At 50.3% G+C, this 16,298-nt stretch overlaps 1 protein-coding gene across 1 annotated transcript in view; it reads right to left on the minus strand.

Moving 5' to 3' along the window:
• Positions 1-232: 232 nt before the first annotated feature.
• The window catches only part of C28H1orf198 (chromosome 28 C1orf198 homolog), a 34,994-nt gene continuing 18,928 nt past the window's right edge, over positions 233-16,298 (minus strand). Inside the window, exons 3-4 of the mRNA XM_070782128.1 lie at positions 5,730-6,275; positions 233-3,247 (exon numbers count right to left, since the gene is read on the minus strand). Coding sequence (XP_070638229.1) covers positions 3,191-3,247; positions 5,730-6,275 — 603 coding nt within the window. The 3' untranslated portion in view covers positions 233-3,190. The remainder of the gene's footprint in view (positions 3,248-5,729; positions 6,276-16,298) is intronic.

Below are 16,298 nucleotides of genomic sequence, written 5' to 3' on the forward strand. Positions count from 1 at the left end.
ATGAGAGCTCTCTGGGGTACAGCCCATCTCTTCTGCTGGGGGCTGTGCACCTTGGCTACTGCTTCCCACTAACCTGCAGGGCCAAGGCAGGACTGTGCAAAGGGGGCCTGCTGAAGCAAGGTTTCAAGCTGGTTTTAACTAGTATGAATCCTTTTATTCACCTCTGGGTTCAACAGCAATCATCCTAGCAGGCTTTCTAACTCCAGCAGAGGTCCCAAAGAGACACATTGAACAAATTTTAAATGGCTTTATTAAAGGCTGTTAATACAAAATACAACCAAGTTACAAGTAGTCAGTAAGAATTTTTCGTTTTTGAAAATGTGTATCAAAGAAGAGGCTGTTCTGACACCCACGGGGGTGCAATGGGGCTGGGGGCCATGCCCCACTGTTCCCAAAGCAGGTGGCACCCCTAAACCTAAAGGGTAGAAGTAGGAAGGGATCCCAAGTGAAAGAACTGAGACTGGTTTCTAACTTCCTGGTGGAGAATTTGCAGTTACAGTCACCCAAAGCAAGACACTGAATCCTTGAGCTAAAACTCAGGAGCAGACAACAGAGTGGCCAGGATAAAGGAGGAAGAATGCAAAACCACATTAGGCTTCAACTGAAAAGTGTGAATTTTAAAAATAATATAAACGTCTGGTTTTAGAAATGCCATCTTGATATGTGGCAAAAAAAAAAAAAAAAAAGGTGGCAAACGTGAGTTTAATTTTCCCTTACTTGGACATACCAAACATAGAGTTCCAGGAGGGTGGTGAAAGGCATCATCTTAACATGGATTGCCCAGGGTTAAGGGGAGAATCACAGTTCAGGCAGGACAGTGACACATGCACATGCGTCTTCCAGGCCATCAACGCTCCCTCTCAAGTTTTATTACTTTGCAAAGCAATACAATTGCAGAACTCCCTCTAGGATTTCCCAAACTGTGATTTTACATTTAATCTCAGGAGGCTGTACATTTATGAAACTTTAGATATTGTTACAGAGACCTGAATACCATCTGAATACCCAGATGATGATAAAAGAGGCAGAACCTTTCAATAATCCCCAAATCCCCTCAGCTACCAGGAGAATTGGATGGGAATATTGGGTTTTATGAGAAAGTGGAAAAGAAATTAAGAGTTCTCTCTTAAAAGAACAGATAGATCACCTTGGCTAACTGTCCCAGGACACAGATCCTTCTTTCTTGATATGCCAACACTAAGGAATGTAACTTCTCGACATCTTTTTTCCTTAAGCAGACCCTGCTTTCAAGCATGGGTTCTAAGACAGTCCACTGTGCTCAAAGATGGAAGTGGAGACAGCTGGCAAGCCCAGCTCTGAAGCTCAGTGGCTGACCTGCGGAGCTGGTACCCAGCTGTGCAATTCCATCTGGGATTTCTATGATTCTTTCCCCCTCATCACCATGCTAGGAATCTTTTTCCCTTGAATGTTTCAACTCTACTTAAACAGGGCAGAAAGAACTTGTGTTCACCACAGTACAGTCAGTCACCAGAGGAGGAAGGTCAAACTCAAGACCCCAAGGAGCCAAATGAGGTTTAGGGACATAATGCAATTGGCAGAAACCAAACCAAAAGCTGGCTAGGCCACAGTTTTGGCAGAAACTTTCTGGAGAAGGAAATGGCAACCCACTCCAGTATTCATGCCTGGAAAATCCCATGGACTGAGGAGCCTGGTAGGCTACAATCCATGGGGTCGCAAAGAGTCAGACACAACTGAGCGACTTCTGTGTTCTGTGTTCTGGGAAAAAAACAAATTGCCACGTGCTTTACCTTGGAGCCAGATAAAATATTCTAGAAATCATTTCAGAATGTCATATGAAACAGAAAGGCATTTTAAAAAGACACACTTTGATACTGAAACCAGGTGCTCACTGGCAGGATTTGCAGGGATTAAGGCATCAGGTGAGAACACAGTGAGAGGCAACGTGGAGATCACGCCAGGGCATGGATCACAGGCTCACACCACTTGGGGGTCACTGGGCAGGGGCTCTCCTCTGACCTTACGCCATCCCATCTTGGGTGGAGGACACCTTGCCCTTCTGCGTAGGCTCAGAGCTGCCCTAACCCGCCCCCCTCTCTACCTCCCCAGCAGCAGAGACCACAGCAGGCAGCCAAGTCCACCTCCAGGAGATGCTGTTGCCATGACCACGAAGGCCTCCAGGGGGCGCCGCTGGGGCCATGCACAAACGACTCCACTTCCGTCGGTGGTCAGGATTGAGGGAGGGTCCATCGTGACACAGCTTGACCCGTTCTTGGGATGAAGGACATACGCTACCCCTGCCAGCTTCACACCAGAAGGTTCCAACGCAACTAATCAGAATAGCCTGGTCTTCCAGCAATGCCTGTCATCTGCCCTGACTCCTGCAGATGCCCAGGACAGAAAACACCTAAAAGGTCGGGAAAGTAGCAAAGAACTTCCAAGGGGAAACTGGTACAAACCCAAGAAAAGCGGCAGCCCTATAACTGCTAAATCTAGATACAAAATCATGTAAAGTTAATACAAAACTTTAAAACATGCAACTTGTTAAACAAAGATGAAGAGTCTGAGTAAGTAGCATGGCAGGCAGTTTAAAGATGACTTCTGCCACGTGCCCATGATCTGTCTCCTGGAAGTGATGTGAAGGAAGGGTGGCACGTGATACAGAGGCGTGGCTTCCGCAGAGGAAGAGGCCTGGCTTCCGCACGCGGAAGCCGGACAGCTGGGCTGCGGGTGTGGACTTCAGGGGCAGGCAGGTCTCCCCGTGGTCACAGTGGGCGCCGAGCGCCATGACTACTGAGGACATCCTCAACAGCCACTCGTCAAAAGGAGCCCCGTGCATTTTTAAAAGGGTGGGGACAGAGAGGAGGTGGGAATCACTCTCTGACTTTTGTGACATGGTTGAGAAAACTTTCTCGAACGAGGGGGGAAATTGGGTAGAGCTAGAGCACAGATTTTATTTTTAAGATTTACTGAATTCCTATGAGTTTTTAAAAATTCCAGATGTAAAACTGTTATCAAATTGTTGAAAATAGCACAGATATCTGGTCTTACCAAAAAGGGAAAAATCTGGAGAGCTGGCCAAGGCAACATTAACCAGCTTCCAAATGATTCTGGAAAGAGTGGGAATGCTGCCCTTTTAATCTCCCCCTTCACCACACCACTTTGGAAAAGACTTGGGGATTCTTGGTTTGTTTATTCTGTCTAATCCACTTTACCAGTTGTCCAGAAAATCAAATCCTGTCTTCAAGATGACATTACTTGAGCTGACCTGTAGAAGGGATAAAAACACCAAAGTAAGGCATGAGGCTTTTTTAAAGTCAGCACAATCTAAAAACAGCATCTCATTTAAAATGACCCAAATGAAATACAGTGCTTGGTCTCAGAGGCTCCCTGACCTCAATTTGCCTCATTGCTGGGAACCAGAAAATTAAATAAAGCTCAGTGCAAGCCAAACTCTGCCAGGATCCAACACATATCCCTTTCTGTCCCCAGGCACGCCTGAGGGCAGCCTGTAGTCCCCACCTGGAGAGAAAAGGAGAAAATGTATCTTTTCTATTTCTGAATGAGGAGCATGTTTAATTTAGTCACCCGTGGAGTAAGAGAACAAGTTAGGAAGATAGTCTTTCTAATATGAAACACACATACATGGTGACAGACAAAGCAAATCGCCAAGTTGAGGGAGTGAAAAATACAGAGAAAGGATATAAAACTTCTTTCTTTCAGATTATGTGGCAGGTTCTGGAGTGATTTTCCCCGACCCAGGACCATTCCTCAGGTCACAGACTGCCCACTTACAGGACATGGGGTTGGTTTAAAGGGCCATCTGTGAGCTGACTCAGACACACTTCCACAGCCTTCCGCCAGCCACCTGAGAGGCCCTCCTGCTGGGTCTAACACAAGTACATGTTTACCTGGTGGCTGCAGCCTTCCTGGGCAAGGGAGCCTTGAGTCTGTGCCCTCCACATGCTGCCGATGGAAGGCCCCGCCACAGAGGCAACGAAGACAATGGGCTAAGCAGCCCCCCTGAGGCACATCTCAGGCCTTTGCTGCCCCTCAGACTGAGCCAGAGCTTGAAAAGCCAAAGGGGCTCAGGCATACGTTCCTTTTCCTGGTTTCCTACCAGTGTTCTCAGTGCAGCAGCATTTCACTCTGCTCTGCACTCACAAATCAGTTCTTTCAGAGGATTTCATGGGCTCTGTCCCACATTCCACCCCAGCCCCTACACAAACACTTTCCTGCATCTCTTTACAATTAAGATTCTCACATATCTTATATAAATGCTTCCCTCAGAGGAAGACCCCACTGCAGACTCAAGAGAGCAGTGGGCTGCCTGAGTCTGTGAGAGGGAGCCACTGGGCAGGAAGCCAGCCTCAGGGCCAGCATCACAAGGCGGTGCTCCTCAGGGACCCGGGGGCCCACATCACCCCATGGCTGTCCTCCCTGCGCCTCCCTAGAGCTAAGCAAGCACTGCAGCGCATCCAGAAAAGCTCTGAAAGTCAGGAAGCAGTAAAGCTCTGGGAAGTGCCATCCATCTCCATGAACAAAGCCTTGCTCATCGCCTCACCCAGGTCCACGAGTAGGCCACCATCTTCCCCCAGACATGGTTCTCAGACATGCCTTGTCCAAGTATCTCTTTGTTCATTATAAAACAATGTCTCAAAACCACAGCCTCCTTCTGAAATACCACTACCTGTTTATTTGGGCTTCCCTGGTGGCTCAGCAGTAAAGAATCCGCCTGCAATGCAGGAGCCACAGGAGACGTGGGTTCAGTCCTTGGGTCGGAAAGATCCCCTGGAGGAGGGCATGGCAACCCACTCCAGTATTCTTGCCTGGAGAATCCCATGGACAGAGGAGCCTGGCGGGCTACAGTCCATGAGGTTGCAAAGAGTCAGACACGACTGAAGCGACTTACCGTGCGCACATGGGCACGCGTGCGCACACACACACTTATTTATTTTGGATTTTAGTGTGATCCTTCAGCACTAGCTCTGTTTAAAGTCCTAACCAAATATTTCCTTTTCTCTTTGCTGAATTTTCTCAAGTAATGAAGAGCAGCTTAGACGTCTGTGCTCCACAACACTGGGAAAACATGGAGAAGCCACTGGCACTGCCTGTTCTCTTGCACGGCCCTTTCTTCACAACTCACTGCACCTCGGCAGTGAGCCTCTCAGATCTTTCTTTTCCTTCTCCTGCATCCCCAGAAAGAAGTCCTTTCCTTAGGACTCCATTTGGGACACCTAACTCTGTTTTGCTTGGAAACGAGAAGCTGCCCATCACTACCGAAGCCAGTCTCCTGTGATCTGCAAACAAGCACAGCTGCTCCTGGTGGAGGTTTGGGGGTCCTGCCTGCTTCCCCATGTGCCCTCAGGACACCTGCAGCTCCCTTCCTCACCCACAGAGCAGCCCAGCCTCCCAGGCCCCTGCGTGGAGCTGGCATTCAAACCCCACCCACATTGCCAGCTTCCCCCTTGAGTCCTCTGCTCACTGCCCCCATGATCTTTCATCACCTGCCCTCACACAAGCAGGGAAGGGCAGGGGGCATCTCAGACACAACCACACAGCAGGCAGACAAGTCACGGCACCCAGACAGGCTCACTGAACACGTTTCCTGCATGTCTGTTGATTGCAGAGCTGAGTGAGGGATGGCAGAGGAAGGAGGAGGTATGGACATCTGTGGCCCACCCGCCCACCCCTGTGAGGCAGCCCTCATCCCTTCAGCAAGGAGACCCTGGCTGAAGCCAGACACCCACCTGTACAGGCACGGGTTCCAGGAACAGAGCATCCTCCATGTCCTCCACAGCCTCCATGACCTCGGGAGAGACGGGCTTTCCCATGGGCCCAGAGGGGCCGGCTTCGCTTGGGGGGCTGGCGCAGGCCTGGGCGGGCTGGGGCCTCTCGCACTCCGTGCTGACACTGGGAGCTGCCCGCTGCTCCTGGCGGAGGGGGCTAGGCTTCTCCGCCTTCGCCTCCCTGGCCCTTGGCGCGGGCTCCTGCCGGTAACAGCCTGGCAGGACCTTCTCCCCTTTCTCCATAGATTTGATCTGGCTGGGGGTCAGCGACTGGAACTCGGCCTCAGGGCCCTCCCCGCGGGACCGCTCTGCGTTGATCTTCCAGAAGGACGCCTCCTCTTCCTTCCAGGCAGGACCCAGGGCATCCAGGCTGGAGGACTTGCCGCCCTGTGGGGCCCTGAGGGCCTGCGAACCCTGAGGAGCTTTGGATGGTGGCCTGGGCTCACCGGCGGTGCTGCAGCTCGGCTCTTGGATGGATAAGGAGGAGATGCTGAACTCCATCTGACTCTAGAGGGATGGGGGGAGGGGAGAAGTACAGCAACACCTTCAGTCAACAGAACGGATGTGCCAGCCCAAACATCTCTCCAGGAGCAACCGACCATCTGCTGTCCCTCTGCTGGAACCGTCTGTCTGTCCTCAGTAGTGATTTCCAGGACTGCTATCACATCCCTGAGACACGGCAGAAGCTTTGAGAGCAAGGCCCTTCACTCTGGATGCTACAAACATCTGAGACTCCTGCCTCTGACTGACGACTAAGGCCTCTGCTTGGTGAGCGCATCACCCACCTGGCTCGTCAAGAGAGATTCCCACACCTTCCTGAGGAGGGTGACTGTCCCCTTGGCAACAAGGAAGGGCACACTGTCAGCATAAGAGCACTGCAGTGAGGATCCAGACCCAAAACCAAGTCCCCACCTCACAGGCCTCTTCCTTCCTGATCGATGACAGCCGGCAAGGGTGAAAAAAAATCCAGCAGTCAGACCCTGCTTTCCTGGACTAAACCAAGAAAGTCAAAGGCAGGCCTCAGCACAGCTACAAAGATTTCACCACCCCCCACGCCCCTCCGTCCCACACTCTGCCTTCATGCCTGCTAAGGACTGCATGTTTGTGTGCCTCAAATTCCTAAGTTGAAGGCCTAACTTTCAAAGTTAGTATTTGGAGACAAAGCCTTTAAGAGGTTTCAGTGAGGTCATGAGGGTAGAGCCCTCATGACAGGATTAGTGCCCTTATAAGAAGAGACAGAGATGCTCGTTCTCTACCGCCTAAGGACACAGCGAGAAGACAGCCGTCTGCAAATCAGGAAGAGGAGTCTCTCCAGGACCAACCTGCTGGCACTGTGACCTTGGACCCCTAGCCCCAGAACTGTGGGGAGTGAACATCTGTTACTGGAGGCCCCCAGCCTGCGGCATCTGCTGACAAGACAGGTGTGCTCTCCTCAGCGTTGCCCTGCTGCTCTCAGCCGATCCTGGTCCTGTTAGGTGGGGAACGCCCGAGGGCAAGGCCATACCCCACATCCAAGTGCCCCCCAGACACTGCCTTATTCTGATATTGCTAACCACTAAAAGCAGTAGGACTGAGCTGGGCATAATTAGTTGCGTCCAGCTCTTTGCAACCCCATGGACTCTAGCCCACCAGGCTCCTCTGTCTGTGGGATTTCCCAGGCAAGAATACTGGAGTGGGTTGCCATTTCCTCCTCCAGGGGATCTTCCCAACCCAGGGACAGAACCCACATCTCTTGAGTTTCCTGCATTGGCAGGTGGATTCTTTACCACCACACCACCTGGGAAGGCCAAGGTTGAGCTGTATGACCAACAAATCACTGGGTGGAAACCTTACCCCTCTGACAGTAGTGCACCCTGGAGGCTGTTCCCAAGTCCTACAGAGCAAGCAATCTGCTGCCTCAATGGCTCTAAAATCCATCTGGAACATTCCCCCCTTCCTCTCTACTGCTACTCTCGAATACATTCCCTTCTTCTTCTTCTTTTTAAAATAAAGGTATCAGGACTTCCCTGACGGTCTAGTGGCCAGGACACCAAGTTCCCAGTGTCTGGATTCAATCCCTGGTCAGGGAACTAGATCCCACAGGCTACAACTAAAAAGACTCCACATGCCGCAACTAAGACCCGTCTCAGCCAAATAAATAAAAGAAAAATAATAAAAGTATTAAAACTATACGCTAAAATTTGGGGAGTTAGAAAAAAACATTCATAAACTTTCCCTCTTCCCATAATCTCTATTTCTTTTCGTATTTTCATGTAATCTTCTTCAGATATGTGTTTCATGACATTGCAGTTCTGCTATGCATATAATTTGGGTATTGTTTTTTCACTTAGCACCATCATCAATGGTGGGGTGTGGGCTTTGTAACCATTCGTTTTAAAGGGCATAAGATATTTCATTCAGTGGCTGTCCCACCATCTACTTTCCCACTTTCTTCTTATCAGACAATTGGCTACTTCTAATTTTTGTTGTTATAATTAAGGCTGCCATGAACATCTTCTTGTATATAGCGCTCCCCATTTGGAGTTCATTTAGTCAGACAGATTTCCAGAAGTGAAATATCAGACTACAGCAGGTTTAAACCTTTCTTCTATCATGATTTTGGGTGCATACCAAATGTTTGCCAGGGGCTGCCCCAATTTTTAATGCTGTTCACTATATATCAGGGTAGCTATTGCAGCCACCAGTTCCCTATTCAAACATGGTTCTCTGTTACTTTAATACATACACCTTCACTTAATAAATGGTGATTCCAATCTAGTTTTTATAAACAGCACTCTCCCAGGAGTCTCACCACTGCAACATGTTTGTCAGGACAAGGATGGAAATACTGCTTTTCCCACAGAAGCTGGAGACCTGAGCCCAGGGAGCTGCATATGTTCTATTTGGCTGAGACTTTTCCTCAAACCCCAGATTCTGATAGCTAGAGGGACACCCTTTGAGATGATGAGGCCACAAGGAACTCTAGCTACAAGCACAGGCTGCACTGAAGCTCAGGGTTATAAGATATAAAACCCAAGAAACGACATCAAAGCTCAGGTACTGGGGCTCCGAACAAATGCAGATTCTGAGTGCACTCAGCGCACCAGACAGTTTCCTTTCTTGATGGGTTTTTCATCTAAAAAGTTTTTATTCTACAAAGGAGAAAAATGGAGGTTTGGAGCAAACGAGTGAATTGTCCTAGGTCACATAAGAGATTAAGAGATAGTCCATTAAGAGATTGTGTGGCTGGGTTTCCAATCTGGAGCAAGTGATTCTAGGCTTGCAGCTATGCTGGGCATCACATCATGTATAAAAAGCCAGTGGCTGCCATGGACAATGTCTTTATAAACACCAGAGATCCTCATATACAGCAGGATTTCTGTATGTCAGCAACCTAATCTGATTTTTAGGTTTCTGAGGGAATCATTCTCAAATACTCCACATTTCCATGTGTGCGTGCTCAGTTGCTCAGTCATGTCCAACTTTTTGAGACCCCATGGACTGTAGCCCACCAGGCTCCTCTGTTCATGGGATTTTCCAGGCAAGAATACTGGAGTGGGTTGTCATTTCCTTCTCCAGGGAATCTTCTCAACCCAGGGAGTGAACGTGCGTCTCCTACATCGCAGGCAGATTCTTTACCGCTGAACCACTTGGGAAGCCCACATATTTCCAAATTCCACAATAAAATATAGGGAGAATGTGGACATAGAGATGATGAGTTCTTTAAATATGCAAAGTGCTAAAAAAAAAAAAAAAATTTGCTTGGAATTGAGACTGAGAGAACTGAGTTGAGATTGATCTGGAAATTGTTGGGTAAGAAAAGTACTTACACTGAGCAGTTCATCAAACTTTAGGCTTTTTTAGGATCAACATTTCTCCAGTGGGAAGAAGCCCCCAGAATCCTGGGCTGAACACAAGTCTATACAGAGGGCAGCAGTAGGCCAAGGCAAGGACCCTGGGGAGGGAAGCCAAGGACCCTGGGGAGAGTTGCAGTGGCTCTAGGGCCGCTTCAGGCCCTCCATCAGGACAACCAAGCAGCACTGAGCTCAAAGTGACAAACTGCAACACAACCACGGAGGCTTTCATGGCTCCTTGGGCCACCAGAGCCCTCGTGACAGCTCCTCTGGGGAGGGTGACATCTGGGTAGAAGAGGGGGCCATGCTGAATTGGGGTGGCTACCTGGTTTGGGGCACTCTAAGGTAAAAATGGGAAAAATAAGAACTTACAGAAGAAATAAAGTTCTAATATAATTCAGCTTCTAAGTCTTTTTTTTTTTAACCAGGCATTTGTTGTTTTCCATTCTGCAAAGAGAATTATGATTCTATAGCCCCCTTTTAAGAAACAGTCTTCCTCGATCAGCTACACTGGTAAGGGTCTCTTTCTTTCCTACTTCTCGCCCCAGAAGGCAAAGGTTTGTGGTTTGTGTTGAAAACACATGCCTGGGGACTTCCTGGTGGTGTAGTCGATAAGAATCCACCTGCCAATGCAGGGAACATGGGTTCAATCCCTGGTCGGGGAAGATTCCACATGCCACAGGGCAACTGAGCCTGTGCACCACAACTACTCAAGTCCAGGTGCCTCGAGCCTGTGCTCCACGAGAGAAGCCACTGCCATGCAGGCTGGCACACCACAACAAAGGGTAGCCCACCACCCGCCACAGCTAGAGAAAGCCGGTGCAGAAAAGAGCACTCAGCGCAGACAAAAGTAACAGTAAGATAAAAAAGAAAGTAACACGTGCCTGTTGGGAAGGGGCGGGGAAGGAAAAAGAAGAGGGACGGAGGGCCTTTTTTTCCCTAACTACAGTTCATCTTGCTAGGCTCCAAGACCCCAGAATACCAGCAAAACTGGACCAGGACACAGTGAAAAATGGCTCCTGGTCATTTTCAAAGACACTGTTGTCCGGGTCACACAGAAGCAGCATCTGCACTGCAGCTCCCTTTGTGCTTTAGAGGAGGCGTCCTTGCTTTTGCTCCATGACTCCAGCGCCCTGGGCAGTCCTTCCCTCCCAGACCAGGACTCAGCCTGGCCTGTCTCCTGCGCTTTCTCCTGGGACGAGCCCCAGGCCCTGGGTCCACTTTAGAAGAGCCTTCTGCTCACCGGCTCAAAACCAGAGCCACAACCACCTTCTTCCCGGAACCTGCTCCTCTCAGTAAAGGGCAAACACACAAATGACCCAACCCAAAACTGGGCTCTTTTCTTCTCCAGTAAAAACGGAGTAATGATTATCCTTACCTCCCTAGACTGTTGTTTTAGAACCAGACTTGGCACATAGTAAGTGCTCAATAAATGCAGGCTACTGGGCTCTGCTCCTCTTCTGCCTGGTCAGAGGTATCTCAGCTCCCTGGGGGAGGTCAGTATCGCCCTCTGGGCACTGGCGCCCCCCCGCCTTCCTCTGGCCACCAGGGGCATAAACCAAGTGCCTGCAGCTGGGACACGCAGGCAGTGTCTGTGCCCAGAAGTGAGTGAGACTCTGGAGCCCCATCCTGGCCCACTATCAGGCGTGCAGTCTGAGTATAACACTCCCTGCAGGGACATGGTGTAGCCACTGTGCTGTCCCGTAGGCTCCCCGCGAGATCTCTGACCTCATCTTTCCCCACACCCCTGAGGCTAGGAAAGGGGGTCTTCTGACACTGGAGCCGATCAGTGAGAAGGAGGGGACAGCCCAGCCTCGGACCTGGCAGGCCAGCAGGGGGACCACCTCCAGGGCCTGGGATGAATACTAGAAAGTCAGGGAGCTCTCGTGCGATGTTCTCCATCCTGGAAAAAAGTCAGTTTCTCCAGGTGCAGAGGAAGAGCTCTCAGGAACCCGGTAGCCACATTGAACTGGGTCCAGCAATGGGGTGCCTCATGTAAAAAGCAGCCCAAGGTCAACAGATCCCGACTCAGACAGCAAGTACCCCATGGGGGTACTCAAGCCCACAGTCTCACACAGAGGGCTGAGACGGGAGAGGTGGGAGTACCCAGGAAGCCCCCTCCCCTCACACTGATGCTGAGGACCCCACCTGCAACCGCCCAGGTGATGGCGAGAGCCCAGGGCTGTGCACCCGGGGGGCTCAGGCCAGCTGGGCCAAGCCTGGGTGTCAGCCGCCCATGGGGGACCTGGGTCTCAGCTGGCCACGTCTATTCTAAAAACAGAAAGACCACAACCGAGCCCAGGCTCTATTTTTACGTCCCACTCACTGGAGAGGAATGTGTAATATTTCAGTAAAGGAGGATGCAGGCAGCCAAAACTAACTGTTTGGCTTGGCAGCCTGCAGCAGATCTAAACTGTTGAGACAAAGGCTGTAGAAACATTGTTAGAAAATATAATAGTTTACTAGAGCAAATCCTCATAAATTCACAAACCATTTAACATTTATCCTCCCTACCTCCCCCTCCAAAGAAGGAAGAGGAAGAAGAGGGGAAGATACTAAAAACTTAGAATCTCAAAATTAGCAGAATGACAACCTGGAGAAGAGACAGCAAGGCCTAGCCACTGAGACTGGGGGTGTCAGACCCTTCAGGCAAGTGGGGCCTGGCGGATAGAGCCTGGGACCACTCACCCCTGATCCCGAGACCCTGGGTGTTTTCCCCAGGGAGCCAGGCAGACAATAGGGAGTTCAGCTCCATTCCACCCAGCTGTTGGGCTCCATGGCAACGAGAGCTTGGAGAAAACCCCACAGATGCCCAAGAGGAGGCGAGCGTGAGGAGCTGTAGTCATCAGGTCATGGGAAGAGCAGCCTCTGCCCTCCAGGCCTTGTCGCCTCACAGGGATAAGATGCCCCAGCAAAGACCAGTACCAACAGCACGAATGTGTGCCCGTCCAGTGCGGTGCTCCTCAGAGGGGACAAAGGAGGGGGATGGCCACAGCTCAGGGTGAGGGGTACGGTCTGGGCTCGGACGTCCAGCCCACACACCTCACTCAGCCTTCAGTTTCCTCATCGGTAAAAGGGTGCATTGTAGGGATTTGTCAAGGAAATGCCTCCAAGGTGCTCACCACAGATCAGGGGCCTGTGGGAGATGCCAGGCTGCTGAGATGACTGGGCAAACCATAAGGAACAGGATCTGCTCTGGGCCTGCGGGCGGGTTGGACCTGCATGGGGAAGGCAGTGGGGCTGGGCAGGCTGAGGGCAGAGGCGTGGTGGACCAGGCAAGGAGGCAGGAGACATCGGGTCTGTGGAGCGGGGCTCAGGGCTGCAGGAGAGACCAGCAGGAAGGACCCTTGGGATCAAAGAAGCAGGCTGGGCCCTGGGTTGAAGGGGCTGACAGGTTACTGCACCCATGAGAGAATGGAAAGGTCAAGAGCAGGGGACCACAGGTCCGCTCTGGATCTTAGGAAGGTAAGTGAGAGGCAGGGACATCAGGGAAGGAGACTTCACTGCAGGGAAGAGACGGGGGTCTCAGAAAGGGGCTGCAAGCAGGAGTGTTGCTGTTATGGGGGGATGGTACGGCTCCATGGCCCCCTGTTTCTCAGAAACTTAGGGCTGGCAGTGAAAAGGGAGAGCCAGGCAGAGTCATAACTGGGAATCCAGGGAACCGTCCATGTACGGATAACCTGATGGAACACCCTTCTGTCCCCCGTGGGGAGGAGATGCCTGCAAGCCACAGGCAGATCCAAGCTCCAATCTCTCTTCATTGATTCCCCCTGCCTGCCAGTTACGGCCTTCTCTGAGCCCCACTGTCCTGGCCCACACCAGGAGCAGTGACACTGACCTCCCGGGGTGGAAGACTTGAACGTGCCTGCAATTCCCCGACCTCGGTGTATGGAGATGCTTTTGTGCCCGGACATTTACTTCTCCTCCTGAAGAGGGGCTAGGAGGCCTCCCTACTGTGGGCATGGTCTGTGCTGACTGTTAGAGATCAAGGAGCTGATTCCCACCCAGCTTACTTACTGTCCCCAGTGAGGCAGCTGAACCTCAGGGGAAGAACTCGGGCAGACAGAGGAAAATTCCAGACAGCCTGGGGGAGGAAAGCACGGTGGGGGTGGGGTCCCCAGAGTCCAGCTCCCCAGCGCCAGGGCCTGACCTGCTGCTGTAGGAGTCTCCTCTAAACTCCCCAGCCCAGAGGGACTAGGAATGCCAAGAATCCTCTCCTCCCCTCTGTGGAACATTCCAAGGCTGAGTGTTTTCCTCTTGAAACCTCAGGAGCATGAGACAGGAATCCACCGTGAGGCCCTCCAGGCCCCCTCTGCGCCACCACACCTGCGAGGCTGACAGATGAGGGGGAACATGACGACCAAGAGCACCTCACCGGCTGCGACAGGCACTTCTGCCTCTGAGCCTCTCCTTTCCATGGGGAAGATGTCAGAGCAACAGAGACCCCAGGCCTGGCACAGTCTATGAAGGAAGCGACCCAGGAGGGGAGGGCTGGCTAGAAGACTGAGCAGGAGCCAAGGAAGTGAGAGAGTCATTTCCCAGGCAGGTTGATAAGAAGTCTAGGGGTCCCCAAGGAGACAGGGGTCTGGAATTCTCAAGGAGGAAGAAAGGACAAACTTTTTTGTCCCTCTATATTCCTTAGGATTATATAACAATAATGTATCCTGTTTGAGGACAGTCTCTGGAAAAAACCTTCTGGCTAATCCTGTTATCTTAAGGTGTAAATTGTGGGAGTAGGTCTAGTGAGGTCTTTATAACCTCCAGACATTCTTTTGATATACTGTAATAACTATTAGAGAGGATATAACTCCATGGCTAACACTAGCAAGGGGGTACTCTTTCTGCCCCCTTCTGATGCCTATGTCAGAAGCTTTCTCCATCTCCTTTATACTTTAATAAAACTTCATTACACAAAAGCTCTGAGTGATCAAGCCTCATCTCTGGCCCCGGATTGAATTCTTCTCCTCCGGAGGCCAAGAATCCAGTGTCTTTTCTGTGGTTCAGCAACAACCTTTCAGAAGATCAACTGTGCTTGCCCAGCATTAAGGCCTCTCCTGACCAGAGCTGCCTCTCAGGGACAGATGACACTAGCTTGTCCATCCTCGGCAGGTCTCTGCAGAGTCCTCTGCCACAAGCTGGCCTCAAGGAAGGAGCCTAGGCAGAGGTGCAAAAATTGGGAAGAAATCCCAAATCCCTGATATTAACTCTGTGCCGGACAGTCATGACCTCGGGTCAGGCGGACCCCAGTCTCAGCTAATCTCTTGGTGGCTGCTGACCAGGGATCCAACCTGTGCCCCCTGAATTGAAAGTAGAGTCTTAGACACTGGGCCACCAGGGAAGTCCCCCTTTCTGCAGTCAGAGCCGAGAAAGAGCTAGGCCCTGAGTGGCAGTCACTAAATGTCTGCAGAAGTGGCGATCTAATGGTTAAGACTTTGCGCTTTCAATGCAGGGGGCATGGGTTGGACCCCTGGTCAGGGAGTTAAGATCCCACATGCCGTGTGGCATGGCCAAAAAAAGAAAATGGGGAAAAAACGTCTGCTGAAGTGAACAGCTGCAGAAGGCATGAGATCATATCTACCAATGTGCATGTAGATATGTGTTAACTGCATGAGGGAAAATAACTGAAGGAGTGATTGTGTGCCTAAAGCTGTCCTCCTGTCCCCAAATGCACTCATCCCCTCACTGGGCTGTTTTCTGAGAGCAAGTGATTACTCATCTCTGAGTTTAAGCATAATGTCTGACCCAAAGTAGATGTATAATCAATGTCTACTGAATTTTTGAAAAATCAATGAATGGTGTCATAGAGACAGGAAGTAGAAGGATGGTTACCAGGCGCTGGAGGAGGGGGAAGGGGGTTTCTCTTTATAGGGAATAGAGTTTCAGTTTAAGAAGATGACAGACTTCTGGAGACGGACTGTGGCAATGGCTGCACAACAGTGCACACTCACAAATGGTTAAGATGGTACGTTTCATGTTAGGTGTATTTTTTTTTTAATTAATAGCAACAACAGCAGTAACCATTTATTGAGTGCTTATTACTTCAAGGCACAAATGTTCACTGATATAGCTAATATTAACATGCTTGTTTTATAAATGAGGCCTCAGGAGGTTAAGTGTATGCTCAGGTCACATAGCTAGTGGGTTACAGAGGCTGGGTTCAAACCTGGACCCCCATCTCCAAAGCCAACATATTTAAGCACCACGTCACATGTGTTCAGAGCTCACGACTCCCATCTGAGCCCCACTTTATTTTTTATTTTTTAATTTTATTTTATTTTTAAACTTTACAACATTGTATTGGTTTTGCCAAATATCGAAATGAATCCGCCACAGGTATACATGTGTTCCCCATCCTGAACCCTCCTCCCTCCCCATACCATCCCTCTGGGTCGTCCCAGTGCACCAGCCCCAAGCATCCAGTATCGTGCATCAAACCTGGACTGGCAACTCGTTTCATACATGATATTATACATGTTTCAATGCCATTGTCCCAAATCTTCCCACCCTCTCCCTCTCCCAGAGTCCATAAGATTGTTCTATACATCAATGTCTCTTTTGCTGTCTCGTATGCAGGGTTATTGTTACCATCTTTCTAAATTCCATATATATGTGTTAGTATATACTGTATTGGTGTTTTTCTTTCTGGCTTTCTTCACTCTGTATAATAGGCTCCAGTTTCATCCATCTCATTAGAACT

The sequence above is a fragment of the Bos indicus genome, chromosome 28 (genome assembly GCF_029378745.1).
Source record: "Bos indicus isolate NIAB-ARS_2022 breed Sahiwal x Tharparkar chromosome 28, NIAB-ARS_B.indTharparkar_mat_pri_1.0, whole genome shotgun sequence".
Classification (NCBI taxonomy): Eukaryota; Metazoa; Chordata; class Mammalia; order Artiodactyla; family Bovidae; genus Bos; species Bos indicus.